This window comes from Poecilia reticulata, chromosome 12 (assembly GCF_904066995.2).
Source record: "Poecilia reticulata chromosome 12, P_reticulata-male-v2, whole genome shotgun sequence".
Classification (NCBI taxonomy): Eukaryota; Metazoa; Chordata; class Actinopteri; order Cyprinodontiformes; family Poeciliidae; genus Poecilia; species Poecilia reticulata.
Window position 1 is genome coordinate 9,205,510 of NC_088841.1, and position 24,982 is coordinate 9,230,491.

At 40.8% G+C, this 24,982-nt stretch overlaps 1 protein-coding gene across 1 annotated transcript in view; it reads left to right on the forward strand.

The window, feature by feature from the left end:
• lamc3 (laminin, gamma 3) overlaps window positions 1-24,982 on the forward strand; it is a 147,251-nt gene that overhangs the window by 102,510 nt on the left and 19,759 nt on the right. Inside the window, exons 12-17 of the mRNA XM_008423622.3 lie at window positions 1,821-2,048; window positions 19,498-19,686; window positions 19,990-20,235; window positions 22,314-22,467; window positions 22,558-22,700; window positions 22,851-23,029. Of these exons, the coding sequence (XP_008421844.2) occupies window positions 1,821-2,048; window positions 19,498-19,686; window positions 19,990-20,235; window positions 22,314-22,467; window positions 22,558-22,700; window positions 22,851-23,029 (1,139 nt within the window). The remainder of the gene's footprint in view (window positions 1-1,820; window positions 2,049-19,497; window positions 19,687-19,989; window positions 20,236-22,313; window positions 22,468-22,557; window positions 22,701-22,850; window positions 23,030-24,982) is intronic.

Here is a 24,982-nt window from a genome sequence, read left to right on the forward strand (position 1 = left end):
ACAACACCCACTCCTGCGTACTTCCTACACGCATACAAACAGTGCTGCAGAAGTTTGTGCACAAACAAACAGAGGCACAAGCCATGCATATTCCATAAAACTGTTGGCCGTCCCCGTGCCGTCTCTTTTGTACTGTACAGTGGGGAAAAACTTGGATATTGATTTGTCTTAGTCATTCTTAAGCAGTCCCAAATATGTCTCGTTGCCACAGGCTTTGAGGAGAGACTTGAAATCTCCAGTCAGATTTGGCTTTTTGAAATTCTCTCTGCAAAAAAAGAAAGGAAAAAAAAAACCCGGCTCGTCCTAAAACAGAAATCTCGTAGTCGCTTTATATTCTCTACCACTAAAGTAAGCCCCTGAAGTCAGCATGTGGCTATGTTGAATGTTTAAGAGAAATCAATGGTTTAATGGCTTAACGTTCAGGTAACCTTAACAGTCCGCCAGGTTGCACCGAGCCTTTTAATGTCAAGCAAAAATCCTGACAGCTTTGACAAGGCTTCTTTGAAATAACGGACTGATGGAGACAAACCGGCGCAGCGTGACTACAAATGAAAAGCTTTCAATTAACATAAAATATAGACTTTGGTGCCTGAAAACTGTTTTAATTGCAGATATCCCCAGTGCTGAATGAGCTAAGAGACATGGGGAGCGAGTGGAGAGCAGAGGGTGAAGGCTAAGGCACATCAGGGGATTGGGAGGAGGACAGGCTCTCGTACTTGTTATCCCTCTGAGGTGCAAATGAAGTGGGTTTCATCACCATTGAAAGAGCGGCGGGATCGCGGCTTGTTAAAATCCCGGGTCCGTCCTCCTACTCCAGCACTTGCACATTTCTCACCTCTCACTGATCATTATGCGGCATCTCATTCGTGCTTGATATCTGTCTGCGTAGACCATCCAGTTCGTGTTTAATCACAGCAAAGGGGAGAGGAAATGCAGAAATGGACACGAGAGGACCAAAAGTAATTTTGTGGCTGCTACTCCCAGACCAAAGCGGGGTTGCGCTGGTTTCAGTTCAGGACGGCCTGCCCCCATCACTATTCATGAGAGGAGAGAGAGGGATGTCGAAACCTCCAGTGAGACCTGCATGTTTGACATTCCTCCACATGGTCTCCCTTCTCCTTTTTCTCATGTCACTCTCTGCCGAAGCAACTTTTTTTTCCCACATTTGCAATATCAAAGATCAACTAAATGACTTTATGTGTGTGGGCTCACGCAGGCATATGTGTGCTTGTGCTGTAGAGAGAATTAGGTGTGGCGTCCAGTTACATGTGGGAGGATGAATCTGTTGTTCTTTTTATCTATTTCTTTTTTTTCTGCATATTTTTGTGTGTGAACAACACGGATTGAGGAAATGGAAGGACTGCTCTAAAAAGGAACTAACAAAAAACAAAGCGGTGCATAATTATGAAGTGGGAGAAAAATTACACATGTTTGCAAATTAGTAATTAGGTAACAATTGAAGGCAATTGGTAGAATTTGTTTTATAATCTGGATGCTCAAAGCAACCGGCACACCCTTAGTTTCCTTGTTTAAGCACATTTTTGAAAAGCAATGTAAACTTTTCTCACAGTTCTAAATTATTTTTGGATTAGCTTGTCACATAAAATCCTAATAAACATAACGTGACTCAATGCAGGGAAAAATGGGCTTAACAGCCTTTCAAACAGAATCCCACATAGAGGCACGTATTGTGCAAACTTGATTGTTCTTCTGAAAACCCCCCCCAAAAAAACAATGATTAATTTACTTACCAGTTACCAATGCAACGGGCATTTGTTTATGACTAATCCCATCCCACTTTCCTCCTCCTCCCTCTCCAGACACATCACAGCTTGCGGGGGTAACCCTGACCTCCGCTTCCAGCTCCTCCAGTCCAGCCAGTGCTCCTGCTCCGTGGGTGGAAGCTTGCTCATGTCCTCGAGGCTTTGCGGGCGAGTTTTGCGAGTGGTGCGCCCCAGGATTCACCAGAGAAGACCCGGGCAGAGGGCCTTTCTCCACATGCGTGCCGTGCAGCTGCCACCAGCATGGAACATGTCATCCAGAAACAGGTGAAAAGTTGATTTTTCTGTTTAGAAATGCTGACAGAACCATTAAAGCAATATATTTTATATATTGTGTATGAACATAGCTAATTTATTGTAATTCTGGTGCCAAATTTGTTTAGTTTTTTTTTTTTTCACTTAAATTTTATGTTGAACCTGAAACGTCAAAAGTCCAAAATGAAAAGAAACACTATTTAGATGTGAACTAAAGTACCATATTTTCCTCACTATAAGGTGCACCTAAAAACCTTCAATTTCCTCAAAAGCCGACAGTGCGCCTTATAATCCGGTGAGCCTTATATATGGACCAATATTGAGTCACAAGAGGTCTAGCAACTACGGTAAGCAGCCGCTGACTTCATTTTCCCCCGTAGAAGAAGAAGTGTGCGGTGCATGCTGGGATAGTTGTCAGAACGCTGTTTTGTTAATAAAGTTTGACTGACCTATCTACCTACCAAGCGTCTAGAATCAGGTCGTCTGCAGGTCATTTAGCACCGCGTTCTCCACGAACATGCTGTGCGCGAACAGAGAAGGGTCCATCGTCCGGCCATGCCCCGGCCCAGTTGCGGAAGGCTCTCCTCGCCGAGTGGAGTCGGACTGTTTTGTTGATATTCACTTTAGTGCAGCTCCATCTAGTGGATGCATAACGTAACTCCAGCCTCTACTGTAGTGTCTATTCTATGCGCCTTATAATGGGGTGAGTCTTATATATGAAAAAAGTTTTAAAATAGGCCATTCACTGAAGGTGCGCCTTATAATCCGGTGCGCCTGATAGTGCGGAAAATACAGTAGTATTGTTGCCAAACTAAGACCCCCTTACATTTTTCTCATTTATCAATGTGCATTGCTTTATGCCTCTGACAAACTGCAGCGACATTCATACAATATTGTCTTGATTTTTACCTTTTACTATCATGTCTAGGTATGTTAATATCTAGAAACCATTAAATGAGCGTTGCATGACCTTTGGATAAAATCCATTCCTCTTCACAAACTGAATTTGATAGAAAAAGCAGCTCTGCTCTATTGTTAAAATTTTTAGGGAACGCCATGCTCAGCAGCTCATCCAGCCTCAGAAGCATCACCTGGGTTTAGAAAAATTATTATTCAACAATTTGACCGAGCAACGCTTCCATAACAACCACTGCCACACAGTTGAACACACTTTGCTTTGTCCTGCATTTCTGGCACTTGTTGCATGAGTTTACAGGACAAAAACCATCTGCAGCAGCAGAAAGCACAAACCCAATGGAACTTTGATGAAAAAGCTGGCAAAGCAGATTTTCATCTGTGCTTTTGAGCAATTTTTTTTTTTTTTTTCCAGGAATTTAATTGGTGATTTGAATGGATGTCTAGAGATCAAAAAACGACTGGGCACCCAGAGGAAATTACATCTAAATCCTGAACTTTTAGCTTGTCAGCTGAAATTTCAAAGCGAATATGGAGAGTCATTACCGTAAAACTGTACAACATAACCTATTGCAATGTGAATTGGAACATTTTAATACACTGAGTAGCGTAAAATACATTGTAAAACATGATGCATGGCAACAGGCAATTTTTTTTTTTTTTTTAGCAAATATTCTCCAGCATGTTTTCAATTCCGGAGAAACACTTGAAATCTGGATGGAGGTTTTTCTTCAAGCAGAACAGCAACCCTTAACAAAACAGCAAGGCTGCAGTACTTGTATTTAAACATACTCCTGTGAAAAGAAATGGAAGAGTCAAAGTTCAAACCTGAGTCCAATAGAGACTACAAGACCTTACAGTTGGCCTTCAGGGTTTGCATAATTACATGTTAAAGCACATTTTCAGAGGGTTATTCATTTAAGAACTGAAAACTATAATTTCTGTCCCACTTTCTGATTTTGTGTAATTTTGTTTTAGTCTATCACATAAAATCCCAATGCAATACATTAAAGGCAGTGGTTATGTTGTAACACAACATGCAAAACAAATACTTTTGCAAGCTGCTTTATCAGTAATAGCGCAGGGAAAACCGTTTGTGCAAATTGGTTTATGCTGTAATTGTGAAGTGATGAAGGTCATTATAAAAGATGAAGCTGTCATTGACCAAAGGTGTTGCTTAGCAATGATCTTCCTCACTGGCTTCATATTTCGTGTCTGACCATCTGCTCACCACACAGTTCATGCTTTCAGTTGATAAATTTCTCAAAATTTAATGACGGCATCCTCACTTGGCCACCGCTTCGCTGACAACCAATCAGCAACATTTCTGTTTCGGTGCCTCCAGCGGAAAGAGGAAAGCCTCACAAAACGTCTAATGTATTAAAATCATGAGCCAGTTCCAGAACCATTTGTATTTAAAGGCAAAAATCACCAGTTTGACATAATACAATGCTGTCAATGAGTGTGAGGAGGGCTCCACGGCCCAAGAAACAGCTGAGTAATGTCTGAAGTCAATGGATGATTTTTTTTTTAGTAGGCTTTGGGAGCACAGCTTAGGCTATGAAACTCCAATATGTTCCACAGAGTGGAGTTTTGATGGTGTACACCTTCACCAAGTAAAGGACTTTTCAACAAACCCTGATATACAAATGAGTCCAAACATTAGGTTTTCCACCGGGTGATGTGTTTACATAGTTTATTTACACTGCTTAGCCAGCCTGGTCCATGTCCACTAACATTACATTACCAAGGAATATCCCGAAATATCACACTTAATCTTAACCTCACTCACAAAGCAAATAGTGCATGTTTATTTTAAGCTCAAAAAGTGTAAGAATGTTTAGCACTTGTGCTTTTTTTTAATGGTCAAACAAAGCAGGCACAAAGGGGGAAAATAAAAAGAAACAATTGTTTCCTCTCAGTTACTTAGAGCTGTCAAGGGATAGAGATTTTAGGCAGCAGTTACAGTATCTGTGGCAGACTGTTTCTTTTTTATTTACTTACTTTTTGCAGTGGCTGCATTATGTAGAATCAGAAGGGTTTTCACCATAATTAACAAATAATGCCAGCTTTCAATGCAGCAAAACCCACATCGAAAACAGCATGTTTGAGGAGCAAATCTTAATTTTAGAGGACGTTTTATGGATTTTGTTGTTGGTGAATTTGTGATGGTGTGTTGCAAATTCTCTGGTTTGCACTTATTTTGTGCAAAACCAACAGTGATCCCACTCACCAATGTTTTCTTGGAAAACCTTGTGTTCTGCTACTGATGTAGGTGTTTGATTGATTTTTGGGGGGCCCACACTATGCATGACTGACAGCTAACACTGCACATAAACCCAGAGTGCATCACCAGAGTTCAGATCTAAATGCTGTCAGAAATCTGATGTTTACAGATGCTCTAAATCCAATCTGACAGAGCCAGATGTGCAAATCTGGGTGAGACGTATCACAAAAGACTTGTAACTGGAAATTGCAGTAAAAAAGGAAGTTCTACAAAGGAATGCCATGGATATATAGAAAACAAGTCACTTTTCAAACAATTAAAAAAATATATTAATGGTGGTAATGTGAGAGATTTTTCCCTCCATTAAGGTGGAGCTAGCCTGGACATGTCAGCTCTAAATAACATTGAAACTGATAACTTAATCAATATAGACCCTTAACATCAGAGGTCTGTCCCTCAATGTGATAAAATGAAAACATGAAGAACACGGTGTTGCATTTTCATCGTTATTACCCGTATTCGCGGTGTGCTTTGCAACATCACACACGCACAAGATGGATTATTTAAGACACACAATTCAGCATATTTTGGAGCCTGCGACCCGCGAGGACGTAAAAGTCAGAATATATGAGCTTTCACAGCATTAGCTTCTGCCTTTTTGTTTGTGATCTGCCACTTCAATTCTCTATACCACCCCTGAAGTGGTCTTTTGAGAGGAAAAGTAAATCACAACCAGCACTTCTGTGCGTTTTCAGAAACCGTTATATTCCATGGGAGCCATAGCGTCAACTTTTCTCTTTAACTTTAGATTGCTTTGCAACTTACTGGAGCCTGGACGAAAACAAGCTCTTTTACAGGCCGAATCCAAAGCCCAGACGATCAAAAGTCGGTGCTCAATATGGCTTTGTGGCTTCGTGAAACAGAGGAGGAGAGTGGTGCTTTTATTTTATGGAATTAAAATGCTGATCTAAGTTAGGTACAAGATGAATCTTTTTTTTTAAGTAAACTGTTACATGAGATGGCGGATCGTCACGCTAATGCAAGATTTCATTTCTCTGCTGCTTAGAGTGAGTGGGAAGAAAGAAAGCAAACTGTTTTACTAATGCATTTCTCTGTCTGACAGTCGGGCATCATCGCTTTAAAGAAATGTAACTCAGTCATCCCTCAGAAGCTTGTGCAAGCTATCACTCAAATCGGGAGCTGAAAAGCTACACCAGTACAGCAATAATCTGATTTCACACATGCTAATCTCCGCAAGGACAACAGAAGCACTAGGAATCTGGGTTTTTAATGTACCTGGCATGTTTATAGGAGATAATATCAGCAGCAGGGGTGTCTCTCTTTTTCACCCCTAAATGCAATGCCCCGTAAATGACAGAGGTAAAACAACAGCTGTTGGCTTTGTAAACAAGCCAACCTCCGTGCGGTTATTTATACATCTGCGCATCTTTCCGTTCCCTCGCTTTATCACTCTCACAGCCCCAAACAGCTCTCTCCATCTCACTTGAGCAGACAACCACCCTTTCCGAGGTCCCACCCTCCAGGTTTTATCTTCCCTCAATCTTCCACTTCTCCTCATAGCCATCTCACCCCCCACCCCCTCTGCCCTCCTGCTTAAAGTCTCAGAGATCTGACCCAGTTAAGAGATGTTGCACGGCTCTGGCGGAGGGACTGTGTCTTGCGCGTGGCCCTGTGTGCAGGTTTAATGCGAGCGAGGTCTGGAAGCGAGTCTGGTATCACTGGCTGCCTGATTCTCTCCTAATTAGACTTGTTAGCCGCCTCTTGGCTAATGACGTCTAAATTGCTTGCAGATTTCTTGTGTATCTTCGGTCTCTTCTCAATCTCGATGTCCCCCTCTCTTTCTCTCTCTGTCTTTTGCGCATAGACACTCTGATTTTCTGTGCATCGTCTTGTTCATCAGACTCCCTATGTGTGTCTTGCTGTATTCTACATCCTTTTGACTGCACCTGTTCTCCCCAGTCACCTTGAGTTTGTTTTTGTGTGTCCTTGGCTACCTTCTGTGCAGCGCTTTCACAAGCTTCCAAAGCCTTTATGTCTTCCCGTCTTTGAAAGGCATATTTCCTTTGTGTTACAGTTTTTTTCGCTGTCAGTTTTTGTCTGAACTGTCTCTAGATGGAGTTGTCAGAACTGTTTCATGGGACGGTCTTGGCGCAGTTTACACGTAAAATCTGAGTACATTTCATTGTTCTTTCAGTATTCTGTGTGTTTAATTAGACTAAAATTAAAGCTTTTTATCATTCTTGTAACAGAACTTACCAGGTTTAAAAATGAGCTGGAAGCAACACAGAACTATGTTATATATCAGAGGTCTACCACAGGAGGTTTCAGATGCAACCCTGATCCAACACACCTGAATCAAATGAATAGCTCGTTAGCAGGTCTTCCTGCTGAAGAGGTAACTCAATAACGTGATTCAGCTGTGTTGGAGTAGGTATGCATGTAAACCTGCAGGACAGTCGATATCCAGGACTAGGGTTGAAAACCCCAACTGGAAAACACTCATCAAAATCATAATACAGAGAAAGGAAATATGGATTATAATTAGCTTTAGTACAGTTGCCAATTGCAAAAAGAAAAAAAATCAGGAATCACAAAACATTGTAGATGAACTGCTAAAAGCTCAAAAGAACATGCACCTATAATTTCAAAATATAAACATTGCTCCGACTTTCATGTTATTCCTGTCAGGTATTCAGATGCTTATATGACTGATGGCAAATTCAAAAAGTTCAGTGTCTGAACATGGCAGGATTGTTGGGCTGCACAAGCAAGATGAAAATGAAAGCCTTCCCTAAAACTGTTCATGCAAACTAATGACAAAGCAGCCAAAGAACAAGACCTTGTTATTTCAACAAGTATTGGAGACTGGCTATTTCATTCAACATGCATTCAAATGAGGGCTGAAGAATTTTATTTTGTATAAACATGACAAATTAAAACTTTTGTATGTAGTGAACAACACATAGAATTTGTGTAATTTTCATCTTATTGGTGAGCGTAACGTCTCAGTTGCTGGTCAGGTCTGATATTTAGTTTTTTTTTGTCAACAGTTTCATTTGTGGTAGCAGCTTCTGATCTTTCTTTTAGCTGCATTCTACCTGTATCCTGAACTTCTGTACTGAACAGAACTGGGATTCACAAATGAAAGGTAGATGGCATGGTGTGCAGATGGTGTGTTTTCATACGTTTCGATGTAACGTCGGCTCATGATGTGATGTTACAGCCACTCTGGTCTGGTTCAGGTGCATTATCCAGAGGCACTGAAAGCTTTGTCAGTCACATTTGGTAAGAATGGACTGTGTAATCTTTCAGCTCTTAAGTCATTTCCGAACTCACCAGTTCTGAAATGACTTAAGTGTCCCTATTTTAAAGATTCGCACGCACACTATGTTTCACAATGTGGAAAATATGAATGGTTCATTTCTTTTTCTTCTCGTAGCAGAGTGACTGAATGATAATTTAGATGTTTTGAAGATTAGTGTCATTTTAACAAAATCAACAGCATTTTTGTTTTTGATTAACCTGACAAAATCAAATGTGAAGGATAAACTGTCTAAAAAAATTCAGAAGAGACTAAAAGAAAAGCTGAGGTCACAAAGTGAAAATGAATGGAAAAAACGGCAATCTAAATGTTTACATGCCGTTATTTTGTAAAATATCTTAAAAAAACATACCATCATTAAATTATTGGACGGGACAGTATATTTTCAATATTTTTTTTATTTGATTTAATAATCTGAAAATATTGTATGAGTTTGTGAGGTAGGAGATCATAAGTTTGTCACTTCTTCCTTTTAGAGCATGTTAAGATGATTGTTGTACAAAAATATGTCTTTTGAACTCCTAGTTCATGTGTGTGATATTATATTTCTATCATGTTCGAAGTAAATGTATAAATAAATAAAACTCATGTTTGGATTAACCTATAATCTGCATGATTGTCATTTTGGCTCTTGATAATTTGTATGAACCTTTCTTTTTTTCCTTCATTGGATGATAAGACAACATACTGCTTTTTTTAACAAGTTATGACAAATTATAAATACAGACTTAAATAATTATGTAAGCATTTGACTACACCTGTAAAGATAACAGGAAAATGTCCAAACATTGCTTGACATTTCTTTTCAACTGCACAACAATCAAGTATAACATTATGACCATTGACAGGTGAAGTGAAAAAGAGACTTTATCTCTTTATCATGGCCCCTTTTAGTGAGTGTAATTTATTGGGCAGCAATAAACACTCACACTTCTCACGGTTCAAGTGGCCTTGCTTTTAAAATGTATAGATTTTTTTCTTTTAGGTATTGTCTGCTCTAGTGGCCTTTATGTAGGAGTTACCAGTCAGGAAAGTGGGTTATAAGAAAAGAGTGTAGCAACGGTTATCTGGCCAGGACTCGAACCTGTCAAGGGCTAGAGCCGCCACACACATGTCATGCTTTATCCCTGCGCCACTGCAGCACCCAAATTTATGGATTTGAGTGAGTTTTATTGGGATGTGGAGATGACTGGATGAGCTCGTCTCTAAAGCCGCAGCTCCACTGGGGTATTCCTGATCTGGGGTTGATATCTTTTAAAAATTGGCCAAGGAGGTAAATGGTGATAACTGGCAGGAGAGCTGGAGGCAGTCAAGGTTTGTGGATGCATGTGGGTAACAAAGGCTGACCCGTGTAACAGACAAGCTACTGTAGATGAACTTACTAAAGACATGAATTATTGTTCTGATAGACAGGTGTCAAAACGCGTAGCTCTTTGCATTCCTCAGCACATACGGGTGCAGAGCTGTAGACTACTTGTGTGCATGCTGACCCCAACAATATATATGCCTGTTGTAGAGAGTTTATCTTTTTCTTTCCTCATCTGCTGAAGTAGACGCTTTTACCACAACACAGTCAAAGGCTTTAATACAGAACACTGCAGGAAAATCCTCCTGCCAGCGCCCATTATAAACTACAGTGACTCTAAAGAAAGTCTGACTGACTGAGTTTCAACAACATTCAGTTCCACTTCAAGATTCATAAAGTACGTTTGAGTAGAACGGAACTGAACAATGTTCCTTGCAAATAAGTAAGTGATTAAGGAATAGCTTAAGGAGTTGAACCAGTTTAAGGATTTGACAAACTCGCCCATTCCCAATCCCATTAGCCATTTTTGAAAATCGCTGGACAAATGGGTCTGATCCATGTAGAACATAAAATATTTGCTGCAAACATGTTGCCAGATGCCACAACAGACTTTCAGAAGTCTAGTGGTGCCCACACAATTTGCTTTACTTCACAATTTACTTTACTGAGTTCTGTTGGCAGCAAAGGGGGAGCCAATACATCGTTGGGCAGGTAGTCATATTATTATATAGAATAACAATATGAACTGCCTTGTTGCTAAAAAAAAAAGTGCTATATATATATATATATATATAACAATTCTTCTTCTTCTAATAAGTGTATTTAAGGTGTTTTTAACTTCCACTGTTCCCTGGATACACATTGTTGCTGTTTTGAACTGGAGAAAACATATTTCTCATCACAGAGTCTAAGGAATTATTGTCGTGTTCACACACATATTGTTTTTTTGGATGTTTGAATATTCGCCTGCCCTCAGTGCTGTGTGAATGACAAATGAGAGTTGAATATGGAACATGGTGTCCTCTGAGTCAGGCGTCAAACATGCCTTATGTCCTTTGGTATCTTGTGTTGAACGGCATAAGCTGCCTGTCAGAGGAAAGGAAGCCAGTTAAAATTAGCCTTTCTTTTTTCAAATAGATGATTAGAGTTGCATGTCATGTGCTGACAGCCCACTGGCTTTCTTATAAGAAATTAAGCAGGAAGTAAACAAACTGCGAGGCAGCTCTCTGCGAATCTATAAGTTCGGGTCAAGGGGAGAGCTATCAAGGAAAGTTGATTAGATACCCCTGTTCATCATTTGTCACCAGGCGGGAGGACCAACCTGCTGTTTCTTCTATCAGAATCCTAATTGCTGTATAATTACCTAACGGCTCGTATCATCCTGCAGGGCGGGCCCACAGACAAAAGCTGGGATGGAGTTTATTCACCGGCTGCCGGGGAAAACCGCCGCCAATGGTGCTTCATAATCATGATTTATTAACACTCTCTGGGTTGTGTCGGTTCTATTTGCTGTAGTGTAACACAACAGATTGGAAATGTTAATATTTGTTGTGGAACAAGCAGATTGCGATCTCGGCCGAACTCCGGCGCTGTGGGGTGGATGAAGTCAAACATATGTCCCTTAGATTCAAAAGAGCGGCGCACGTTCAAATGCACATGTACAGTGCTGATTTTAGGATGGGCTAGATATGCCTCTGCACAGCATGTACGTCGTAGTAATTGCACATAACCCATCCATAAAATTGGGCATAGACCATAATTCACAAATGCAAGAGTGGGTTTGGGAGAGGGGGAAGAGATGATTGTATAGATAGAACAGAGACACTAAATTTTCTCTGCAGCGTATCCTGCATGCGAGTGCTCATTAATCACTTAAACAAATGAAACACGTGACGTTCCCAGCACACTGCTGGATATTGAGTGCCTGGATGCTGCGTTACAGCTTCTCTGTTTAAGCCAATAACATGGTTCTTTGGTTGAGTATCTATGGTGCGCGACACCGTTTTTGTTCTCCGTGATCCAGCTGCATTGAATTTAAGATTACATTTAAGGAACTATTTTCGGAACACAGTTCCCATTCGCGGGGAGCTTGACTCCGCATCTTTTAAAAGTTGGAAAGCGTAAACGGCTTTGTGCGGCCGACCGAGTATCGCTTTTCAAGTTTGAAGACGTCCAAATTATCCTTCATTCTGACGACTTCTTGGGCTCGTTGTGTAAAGTTTTCCTTGTCTAAACTAATTGCGTCAAGAGAAAGGTCAGAACCTTTTCAGATCAGCAATCTTTGACAGTGTGACTGCGAGCCACGACAGGCAGACAGAGTGCGTGCATTGTTTATCTGGCTGTTTATTTTTGTGCGAAATAAGTGTGCTGGTTGAGAGGAGATAAGTAAAGCGTGGCGAATGGGATCAGCAATAGAAATTACATGGGGAGATTCAATGCAGACTGACTACATCTGTCTGTTTTTCTGCTCTTTCTCGCTTCATTTTACCCTCACTGTCGCTCCTCATATCCCACACTGATGCAGCCTTGGCATCTTAAGGGCTAAGCCTTGAACAAACACGGCCCACCAGAGAGATTAAAGGCTGAATAAACTGGTGCCAGAGCCAGCTTCACTGTGCATGAACTCTTCTGACTCAAGTTTGTCCCTAAGACTTTTTAGACTAATGAGCTTTGAGGACTTGAGATGGCATTTCAGCAGCGTTTCGAGAGTTGCTTGCACTCGTTTTCCCTGTTTTGCTCCAAATAGTTCCTTTTTGTTGGAAAGCACTGCCTCTGAATGTTTCATATTTCAACTGAGCATTCAAATATGTATGCTGATGAACACGTTGACCATCGTTTACAAGTGTCACTGTGTTGTGTGATGGCCTTTATAACCCAGACTTGAATATATTTTTGCAATAGGAGCCTCCAGTGATCCATTTTCCTCTGCAAAGCCAGGATAAACTAAGGAGGACTTCGGTGTTCTGACTTCTGCTGACATATTGCAGTGGGTGTGACATTTAGCTATGCAAAATAACTCAACATTATTCAAAAATTTGGCCTTGTGCAAATGTCAGAGATAAAAACAACCACGTGCTGTTATGCAATAGAAGAAACAACAAAAATACCTTCTTTTTTACTTGCTTTAGAAGCATCAGAGTAGATATTTAGGTACCATAGTCTGAACACAAATATCTGTGAATGTCTGAATCCAAATTTTAAGGATAAGGATGTATAAGAGTGGCATCAAAACATTGGATTTGTTTTAGTGCAATACATCTCTATAAAGATTAACCCCAAAGGGAAATTAGATGCTATTGTATCAGTTATCTAAGTTTCTTTGGGCTTTATAAAAGGCAAGAAAGAACTTAGTTTTTACTGCTGATGCATCCCATACTTAACCACTAGAAACCAATGGAGATTAGCTTTACAGCTAACGGCTATTAAGAACAAAGTTTAGACCAAAGTGGATTTCTAAAAAGTAACAGCAACTTCCATAGCAAAAGGGTCAAAGCAGTTGATACAAAACATTTTTTTTTTAAATCCTGGTATGGATAAGAAGCTCTTTGGTTTTTAAATGGATTGGGTTTCGCTGTGCACCCCAATCTAATGTGAGCTTCAGTGTAAATAATCCACAAACGCAAATGTAACAGAAGTTAAAATAGATCACATATGTGTGAAAAGCTATGATGTTTTTGATATTCAAGTTGCTTTAACAGAGCAAAGATCTGCTTTATTATTTTTATTTTTTTGCTTACCTCTGATCGCTTAGTTGAAAACTAATCTCCACACTAAACCATGAAAAGATTCATCTGTAGCAAGTAAAATACTAACAACTTGTAACCTCTTAACAGATCCTCCTCCAGCCTTGAAGTGAAACTGATTAAGTTGATTATCCACAATTAACTAATTAATAGTTATGTGAGGGCTGATAATTTCTCTCCATGTCTTGTAGTTTAATACTAGTGGAAATGAAACTGAAAACGAGGCATCAGAGAAAACAAACGTGTGATGTTCTGAAGACTCCAGTGTCATTTTGGAGAAATTTGATGCTAAACCCAGAAAGATCATAAAGAATAAAAATTGCACTCTGTAGCTACTAAGTGACATGTTAAATGTTTTAGACTCCCATGCTTGTAGTTAAGTTGAAGAATGCATCAGAATTATTAAACGCAGTTTGCGTATCTGCGGCTTGTTTGAACAGCTTCATGAGGGAGTTACTGTTTAATTAGACCAAAATGCATCATTTACAATGCTCTCCTTTAAGAATGAGCTGACCCAGAGTTTTAGCGAGACAACATGAGCTACAGCCACCGCTGCCAACTTTCCCCTCCTTGATACCCGGGGACCTTGACTATAATAATTTGGCCGACAGCCTCGATACACAAAACAAGAATTGATGCATTTATTTTCCACAGTCACACTATGACAAAACAGATTTCCCCTGTCATCTGTATTTCACACATTATGTATCAGCTTGAACAAAACATACTGCCCTATGTGTGTTTTTTTTTTTTTCTAGGTTATTTTTCTCTGCAGCCTCTTCCCCCTCCTCCCCCCGTTCTCCTCAGCAGTCCGTTTAGAACTCAATGAGGAGCCGCATGTGCAGTCGGAGAATATTTGTGTTAAATCTGACAGCAGCAGTGCCGTGAAACAGTTCTGCAGCAGATTAAACCCGGCCTTTTGCCCTTGAGCCTACAAGGAGGCATGCAAAATTTCCTTTTTCTGCATCTCTTTTTCCAATTTATTTCCTCCTTTCCTTCATTAAAACAGCCTGTTCCCATGCATCGGTAAATAGATTTTATTGGCCTGCAGCTTTTTTTACTGTTTATGAAGGGATACAGAAGACGAGAGCTGGAATAGTTTATAGTTTACAGCTTACAGTTCGTGTTGCCATTTTCTTACATGATGCTGCAAAGGAAATGGAGGGAAAAAGTAATCATATTTACAACTCTTTTTTTTTTTTTCTTTTTCTTTTTGATTTCTACTAAGCATTCGTGTCATTGGGGAAAAATGGGAAGAAAAAAATTGCGCAAATCATTCTCATGACTCACGTCGTCACGCGTTGCTTTGAACCCATATGACGCGTTTATCAAAAGCCCCACATGATGCCTATTTTTCCCTGAACAACCTCCCAAGATGGTGCAGAGTGACGTGCGCCGATTTGTTTCAGAAAATACATCTGACGATTTTAGAGGAAAACTGAAAGAGGAGAGCTGCGAGCCTCTCTTAAACAAAAGCACATTTCTCCTTCCTCCTCTCCCCTCACTCTACTTCCTCTGTCTGGTGTTAAAGCCATTACAAGCCATCGCAAACACTGATAACTGCTATCTTTTGAGAAGTCACTTATGGCTCTTTGAGTGAGAGAAAACCTGAATGATCGTCTAGCATGAACCAACCCAGGGAGCTGAGAGATATGCTGAGTCTGTGTGTCTTTGCCAGTGCCTGTTTGTATCTCTGGAGGCATAGCCAAAATCATTTTTACAGGTTACACAGCAGCGCCACAATGTATACTCTCTGCTCCAGTAACAATTTCTTCTCAAATGTCAAATAAAACTGTTAAACAACAAATTGTCCAAAACTCCACTTTGAAAGACGAGAAGAAAATCCTACTGCTAGAAATCAAAAAACAGTAATCACATACTTTTGTAAGGGAGGTGGTATTGTGAAGCTAATATCGTTTAAAAATGCACTCTAAAAGTCCAGAAGATTGAAAATGTATTGTACCTGCGGCTGAAGACAGAAGTATACACATACTGTACATTTCTCGCAGTAGTTTGCTGTAAATTTGACCCATTCCTCCTGACAGAAAAGGTTCAACTGGTCTGCAGGCCCTCTTGTTTGTACAGACCTTGTCAGCTCTGCCCCAAATTTGTTTCATTGATCTGAGTTTTGTGATAGAAACTCCAAAAATATTGACTTTATTGACCATAAGCCCCTTAGCAACTCAATGGCCTGTTTGCTAAGAGTCATTGTCCATTCGAAAGTCCCATTTAGCCATAAGCTTCGACTTCCTGGTTGCCGTCACAAGATGTTGCGCCAATACGTATTTCCTGACAGTTATTTTCCCCATCATGGTATCCTACAGCAAAACAGCCCCATAACATGATCTTACCACTTCTGTACTTCACAATTGGAATGGTGTTTACTCAAGTTTACGAGGAGTTTGTCCTGTTGCAAGTCGAACCCCCTGCATTCGTCTGTCTCTGTGTGTCCTTAGGCAAAGTTCTCAACCCACCTTGCCTGCCGGTGGTGATCAGAGGGCCCGAGGCAAAGCAGCCTCGATTCTGTCAGACCGCCCCAGGGCAGCTGTGGCTACAATGTAGCAACTTACCATCATCAGTGGGAATGACTGAATGTAGCGTAACTCGCTTTGAAGTCCTCTGGACTTGATAAAGGGCTGTGCAAGCAAGTAGAGGGCATTTATTATTGAGCATTTACCCATTGCTACCTTAGAAAACAATGGTCATTATGGTCTGACACTTGAGCTTTAGTTTCATCAGACCTCACCTTATGTTTCTAAAAGTTAGTCTTTTTCCAGCTGTAAAGGAGTTAATTCACTGTGGAAAATACTGGCACTGTCTTACCAGGTTCCAGTAGCAACTTTTTTTAATTAATTCTACCTGACATAAAACAGGATGAGTGTAGGCTGATTTAAAGTCAGACAATGACAATAAAAAAGTTACATCTCTTGCTATAGAGTGTATGCAAACTTTCAGTTTTGTTTTTATATATGACTGACCCTGTATGTGCTCTAGTATAGCTTTATGTCTTGTTTAAAGCCATCACTCAGTCATGCATTCTAGAGTATCCTCCTGCAAGACACTTAATTAATGAAATGGGTGTGGATTTATGTAGAAAGAGCACAACAGGGGGAAGGTGTGCAGGTAAGAAAGAGGCTGTGTAGGAAGAAAAGGAAGCTCTTTGGAAGTGTGATCTGTATGTCTGTATGTGAAGATGAAGATGACTCCTGAGCAAAACTCCAGTCCGCTTGTTTCCTACGCGGAAATATCGGTTTCCCCATCACAGAACGGACAAGTGGAGTTCAGGCAGAGGAGCAGAGCACGCTCACGTGCGGCTGAAACGGAAAGAGCACAAGAGGGCAGAGGAGAATACCGGGATTGTTAGGATTCATAATGTGGTGCTCTGAAGGGAGATTCAAAGAAATCCCAATTCATTAGCACTAAATGAATGCTCATTGATTCATTAATAAAATTATTCTTCGGAGACATTACGAAAGGAAGGAGGTTTGCATGGTGATGGGGAAATACAGCGCGAGGAGGTATCCGGCAATTCAGCGACATTTTGTGATGCATGGCGTTAGCTTTCCCGAGGAGCCCGTGGAATGATAATGGCATCGAGAAGGCCCTCGGTGGCTCGGCTGCCTCATATCGCACTCAGTCATCTTCACACACAGTAAAGTCAGCACATTTCTGCTGCCATTAAATTTACTATGGCTCATTGGGGATTGACAGTGCACGCCACCACTGTCATTGTATGCCTTATGAAATTCAAGAAAGACTCTCTTTCTTTGTGCTGGGAACAATCGTTATTGCTAAATACCGGCTTCAAAGTGCTGGCATTTTACGCTTGAATGTTATTTATTATGCAGCTCACCTCATCAAAAGACTAATAATTTCTAGCCAGAAGCCGGGCACTTGAAGAGGCGAACGGATAATTGTTGCCCCCCTTCCCTCCGTCGTAGATGTGGGACCATTTTTAGCTTTTCAGGCATTATTCCGTCTTAAACGTTTGACTTTTAATTTAGCTCCATGTAGCGACAGCAACGACCTCAAACAAGAGAAGAGAGTTTCAATGGTGACGTGAGCTGACTTGAAAATCCACAGCAAACAGCGTCTCACCTATGCACACAGTGGGCAACGGGGGGAATGATGAGAAACTTTAATGAGACCCCAGTTAAGTCACACAGCTACAGATTATTTGCAATGCATCACAATCTTATTGGCATGTTCTTTAGAGAATCAAAACTCAATTACTGCTATCAATGTGTGGCAAAGTCATTTGACAGGTTATTAAATTTTAGAGTTCATTCCAGCTATTTTATGTCCTCTGCTTTCAAACATTTTGTGTGTGCAAACAGAATGAAATGATACTTTCGCTACAGCAGCTCGCCTTCCCTCCCAAGCAAATGTTTATGACCAACCAACCCGAAGCAGAAGTTAACAGAAGTTATTGTAAGCGGAAGAAAATCGATACAAGTTTCCAAACATTTTTCCAAACAAAAATTTGGACAGATGCATTTGGGATTAATCCGCTCTGATACCACTAAATCCTTTGGGAGATTACCAGCTTTACACAACTAAAGACAGACATTTCTTTCTGTTTTTTCTGTGCAAAATAGCTTGACGTCAATCATGTTGAATGGAAGATTAATAATTTTGTCACATATTTTCAATTGTGTTTACTGCAGGTACGGATAATGAATGCGTCAGTCTAATACACAAAGCCACAGAAAATTAGGTGAAATACAGCAAAGTCTTACAAAGCATTGCACTTTTGTAGCCACTTGAATCTAGCAGACTGCAGCAGCAACATGCAGGCATCATGCAGTCTGCTGCAATAAATCACCCATTTGTAGAAATGTTATACCTGTGATTCACTCAATTAATATGCAAAATATGCAAATGGATATTTGTCAGGTGAAATGAACTGTTCTTTTTTTATAGTGATTCAGAACAGTCTTGACAAAAGTTCAAGACTGTGCTGTCCTGGGTGATGAGCCACCTTGCCCACATTAAAATATGTCTCTGATTGCTATATTACATATGGTTAAAAAGTTCAAGGCCTGTAAATACCTTGCAAAACATTAATATAAATAGTAACCTTAGAAATAAGTTTTTACAGCTTGCAGGAAAACTCATCAACTTTCTGATGTAAAAAGTAGTCTCTTTCTTGTCATTACAAATCTTCACTGCTTCAACTCAACTAGGTCATTACCCACAGCTGGCTTTAAGCGCGTTTGTGGGCCTGATTGTGGGCTCGGATGCTGGGTCATTGTGGGTCACCGAACAGCCACAGAAGTTTGCACAGCCCGACAATCCTGAGCATCTTTCTACACTCGCATCGAATCGCTGCTGTGGATTTTCTTTCAGGTCTGTGTCATGATGTATCACTCAGAGGCCGGTGTAGCTTAATAGATTTAAAATGTAGCAGGTGGATAGAAAAAAAAAACACTCTGTAAATTGAATAGGATGCATCTGGGGCTTCGATGTGTATGCGAGTGTAAATCAACACATGTTGTACATTTAAAGTCGTTTATAGCTGAAAGCTAATTTTTGTTTTCTTTTTTTTTCTACTGAATTTCAAAACAACAGTTTGTTCTTTGGACATCATAGAATTGGTAATCTCCCCCCTCATGGTGGGGGAATTGCTTTGCTTCTTGAAGGTCTTTCGGACTGCATTTGGCTCACATATTTCCCAAAGCAATTATAGTCGGGGTGAATTTAGTTGTCTTCTGCTCCCCATGGTGTGCTGTAGGGAATGTTTTATTTATTTATTTATTTATTTTATTTTTCTAAAGCAGAATATGGACTGTATGGTTTGCTTTTTTGGCCAGAGACACAGCGCCCTCTGATGGCATGGAGAGGAAAAAAAAACTAAACATTTTCTGGTAATTTATGAGCAGGTGTTCCTGTGTGATACAAACGTGCAACTCCTCTTTTTGTTACAGGGGTGTGCGAGTGCCTGGATTTCACCGGTGGGACGACCTGTGAGCGCTGCCTGGATGGTTACTATGGGAACGCTTTGATTGGCACTCGTGGTGATTGTCAGGCCTGCCCTTGCCCGGGCCTCAGCAGCTGCGCCCAGATTGCAGAGACCGGACAGGTGGTCTGCACCAGCTGCCCTGCAGGACAGACAGGTGACAGGAGATTCCTGCAATTTAAGATGATGCGCACGTACAGTCAACAAAGTAAACAAGGAGCTTTATGACAAGATTCATACCACGTCTCCACAAATCGGCTTGTTACCGAGAAGACTGTCATTTTTTAAGTCGGCTCATTTGCTTTTCCCGTCACCGCGGAGGGCCACCTGTGATTCAGGCACATTTAATCAGCGGATTTAATTTAATTAGAACATAGTCTAATGTTACACGAAAATGACCTCCGGCGCTGCCATCAAAGTCCCTCTCTCACATCCTTTGCCTCTCGTTGTGCATATGCAGGCGTGCGCTGTCAGATATGTGAAGATGGCTACTACGGCGACCCCCTGGGAACGTCGGGGATGGCTCGCCCCTGCGCAAGGTGCACCTGCAACGGAAATGTGGATGTCAACGCCGTGGGAGTCTGTGACCACTTTACCGGGCGATGCCTGAAGTGCCTCGGGCACACAGAGGGCGACCAGTGCCAGCGCTGCAAGCAGGGTTTTTATGGCGACGCCCTGAACCAAGCGGCTAGACAGAAGTGCAGACGTGAGTCACTAAGAAAACATTAAAAATTATTTTTCTAAATTATTTAATATGTAAAGACTTTATTTTTTTTAACAGAGGAGTGTCAATTACAAGTTTACACACACTTATCATAGATAAAACTATTAATTTGCCTTTCGAATCCCTTCTTTTCTTAAAATTGACTATTAAATTTAAAATCATTTAGAAAACAAATGTGAAATAGAATAGATGTGAAAATAGCAGGTGTACTCCAATGCACACAGGATCAAAATCATATGCATACCCTCAAGAATATACATACCCCGGCAGTAATTTATAAAAAAAACGATCCCTTAGAAAATTGCTGAAGCTAGGTCATCCCAGAAATCTGGCATCAGTTATTCCAAAACTTGCTTGGTTGAGATCATTACATTGATGGAACATCCAACTACATTCAAAGTTTGGACTTAGGCAAACACCTCAATCCTTGTCCTGATTTCTCCAGAAGGGATTAAACTTTTTTATGTGGAAAAATGTCAGTCATGCTTGAAGCAGTTTGAAGCAGGGAGTTCTTTCTTAGTTAACACCGACTCAGTATTTTGTGATGTTAAACTTGCTTCACCGTGGACAATCACGCTGATGTTCCAAGATCTCAGGCATAAGATTTAGTAGTTCCTGAGTTGTTTTGCAACAGCATATTTTGTAGGAATGCGTGATATGTATCGGCACTAACATCCAAATCGGCCAATATTAGTCGTTTTTAATACAACGGTGTCAGTTTGAGCAATTCAACTGGGCCAATATTTCTTTCCATCTTTCTGCAATTTTTTTTCTGGGGAAGGATGTTGGTCACATGGTGTTTCTTTGAACATGTGATGGTGATAGTGATGCAGTACAGGATTGAGGGGAACTGAAGCAGAGAGCCAGTGGTGAAGTCAGCGGGTCGGTTGCTTATAGGGCAGTAAAATATATATAAAATAGACATAACAGCAATATTAATATTGGATATTGCCCCAATTTTTCATCTCAGTGCATACCTTTCTAAAGGTTGACTCTGTGCCTTAAAACCAACCCGTTTAAACAAGCTATGTGGTTTTTAATTGTACAATTGGTCAAATATTCAACTTTGTTTGTGGCTACAAAGAACAAGTAGTTTCCCTGCAACTTGGCAAAAATACATTTATACAGATATTTTTGTGTTATGTGTGTATAATTCTGACTTTGAGTGGTTCAGAGAAAAATCCACTATACGTTTCATACTACCCTTGCAACAATATCTAAAATCCTGTCAATGTTGCAGATTTATGGTAAATGAACTTACAACTATCTACAGGGATGTACAAAGTTACAACTGTGAGTGTACCTGGTGTAGAACCGTGAAAGATATCAAAGTCCTCAAAACTCAGTTTCTAAATGTTTTAAAGAAAACTGAGAAGAATTTTGTCATAAATTAAGACTTTTGAGCATGTCTGTTAGCAGTTTTCTTTTACACCGCAACTCCTCAAGAAAAAGAAGTTCCCATCACACTGCAGTAGAAGGTTTATAAAGTTTTACTTCTTATATAATCAGTGGTGCTGGGATTCAGGTATTTCTCTCGACAGGAATGCAGGAATATCTATTTGAAGCATTCATTTTGGGTGTATGGGTGCACACTCTTTTTTTTTTTTTTCGAGGTTACAAAAAAAGGCAAAAGTTTCAAATAAGATGAGCAAATGTTTCAGAGTTGGATCACTTAAAAAAAAAAGTCAAAAGTCCTTGAATTGTTAAAAGGTAAAAAAAGAAAATCAGTGACTGAACTTTAAATAAAGTTACAAAGGCAGGAAACGACCCAAAGTACCACAGCAGAGGTGTTCATTCTTCCACTTTCATATTCCTTTTTCCTATTTTTCTCCTACCTGTAATCCCCAGTTGAATTTATCCGGCAGAACAATGTTGCAGAGGGATGCTTGAATTTCCATGCTCCTGTCTGTCATTTTATCTAATTCTCCCTCCAGCACTCAAATGAGATAAAACTAATAACATATCCCATACGAAAGGGAGACGCATGCAAATTTAAGCTGTCAACAATATAACATTATCTTTACGTTAACTATAAAAATGCTTTATTTGTTCTTCCCCAGCATGTCGCTGCAGCGCTGCAGGAACCTCGGGGCCTGTCGACGAATGCCACCCCGCGACAGGAAATTGCCGTTGCCTCGCTCATGTGACTGGGCGAGATTGCAGCCACTGTGAAGTCGGCTTCTTTGACCTTCAGCCTGGCATAGGATGCGAAAGGTAAATGGATTCCCACCGCATCTGAGAGAAGGTCTGTATGAGAGATTATGCATTGAACCTGCCATTGAGATATCGTCCTGCCTTCACCAGGTGTAAATGCAACCCGGTCGGCTCGCTGTCGATGGCCTGCCATCCAGCCACGGGGGAGTGCTTGTGTCGCGCAGGAGTGGACGGGACCCTGTGCGGCTCATGCCGTGTGGGCTTTTTCGGATTCTCCTCACAAGGCTGCAGAGGTACGCTACCTTACATCAGGCACTGCAGCTGCCCCCCATGCCCTGGTCTAATACGTTCAGTACAGATCACACTTGAAAGTTTTCTCTAACTCGTAAATTGTTTACCCTCGCCTCCCAACTCCCCTTCTCATCTAAACCCGCTTCGTCCAGCCTGTAACTGTGACCCGATGGGCTCCGCTTCCATGCAGTGTCGCGGCAACGGCACCTGCCAGTGCCGCCGCGGCTTCGTGGGTCACAAGTGCGACAAATGTGAGCTGAATTATTTCTATGACCGAGCCACCCACCAGTGTGAGGAGTGCCCAGTTTGCTACGGCCTCGTCAAAGAACATGTGAGTATCTGTAGTTGAAGATCATTTCTGTTCTGATCACCCTGGTGAAGGAATGTAGTGAATTTCAAATGCGGTTTTAATGGAAAGGGTTCAGATCCAGGCCTGGGCTCTGTCTGCATGGCGCTTGCATGTTCTGTCAGAGTTTCTGTGCGGGTTCTCTCCATGTACTCTGACTTCTTCCCACAGGTTTAAAACATGACTGTTAGGCTTAGTGTAACTGTTTTCAGTGACTTGTCACTTTTTCACATGCAACAAATAGCATGTGCTTTTTATTCTAACTTCATGTGAGCTCTGTAAAGTTGTGCAATCTCCATGCAACAGAACATATTCTGTATTTATTTAGTTTATATTTATTTTAACAATGCATTTTGTTGATATAGAGTTGTTTATATTGACTTTCGAGATATTTCCATATACATTGGGGCATAGTTAGCTACTGTTCTGTTGTAACAAGTGAATTTCCCCACTGTGGGATTTAAAAAAGGCTTGGCGTTACCAAATTCTACTGTAAATGACCTGATTTGTGTAAGTAGCTCTCCCTGTGCCATGCATTTTTGTTTGCTTCATCTATCCATTTTTCCTAATGTCTCATTTTGGGTTTTCGATTTTGTCTTAAACACTTGGTTGCTGCACTGATGTATATAAATAGGTTTCACACCTACATGGTGTTTCTTGCCTTCTTGCTTTCACAAGGTACAATTCTTCCCTCTAAATATCACATTCCCTCGGAGCACGCCGCCTTTGCAGACCTTCCTGACAGCCGTATGGCTCCTTTGTATTTTGGAGATTGCAGTTATACAGTGGGTGTGCATTGAAATAGAAAGGGACATTTGCCCTAATGATCTCCTGCGCTCCTTTCTGTCCCTTTGGATCTGTTGCATCCCGCATTCGGTGCTCCAAGACTCCATGTGTGTCCCTGGATTCCCCTTCTGAGGAGAATCCAATACCTCTTAACATGTTCTGCCTTTATTTCCTGCGCTTATTCTTTTCCCCCCTTGCAGCAGTAGCTGGACGTCCTCGCCGGACCATCACCATTCCTGTGCGAATGCATGCGGCGGCTTCCACGGTGTTAGCAATTCAGTGAACATCCCAACCCTTGTCTTCTCTGAACTCTTGCAATTACTCTTCCTGTCCTCTAACATCCCATCTCCCTCCCACCGGTCGCCCTCTTTGTCTCCCTATCTTGGTGCTGACATTTTTTTCCCCCTTTGGATAAAACATAAAACGGAGAAAGGGAGTAACATCACGGCCTTGCAAAATCCTTCGTACCCCAAGAACATTTTCATTTCTTGACAAAAACCAATAATCATTGTGTTTTAAGAGTTTCATATTAGGTCATCGCAAACTAGTGATTAGAATCTTTAAATGGTCAGTGCTTTGAGGAGCATTGATTCGCTGCAATATGTTAAGATCCATATGCTTTGATCTAACATGTCGTGCTGTAGTTCAGGGCGTATGTTCGAGATCGATGTCAAGCTAATATCAACCTCTCAAAGGGTTTCTTCCAAGTTTACCCTACATTTCAGCTCTATCAATCTACTCATCAACCCTAACTCTCAGTAACGTGGCATCTCGCTATGGGTCAAATACTTTAGATTTGGTCTGTTTTCTATATATTTGACGTGACCCCTGCATGACTTTTCACAAACATCAACTGGGACTTCTTATGAGCTTTCTTTCAATGATTTCCTTCGTATTCATTGAAAAGATTATCAAACCCAGAAAATAAGAGTTATCTAGAGCCAAGAGTCAAATCTGCAGACTCTTTTTTTTTTTCTATCACCTGGCAGAGACTTTGGTTACTAACTAGCAGAAAGCACAGCTGATAATCAAATAGGTCTTGTGGGCAACTGATGGCACACCTTCCCCCTTAAAAAGACGTGTGATCACACCAACGTTTAATAAATCTGTGACTGTTTAACTGCCAGGACCAATCACCTCCCTTTCATTTCA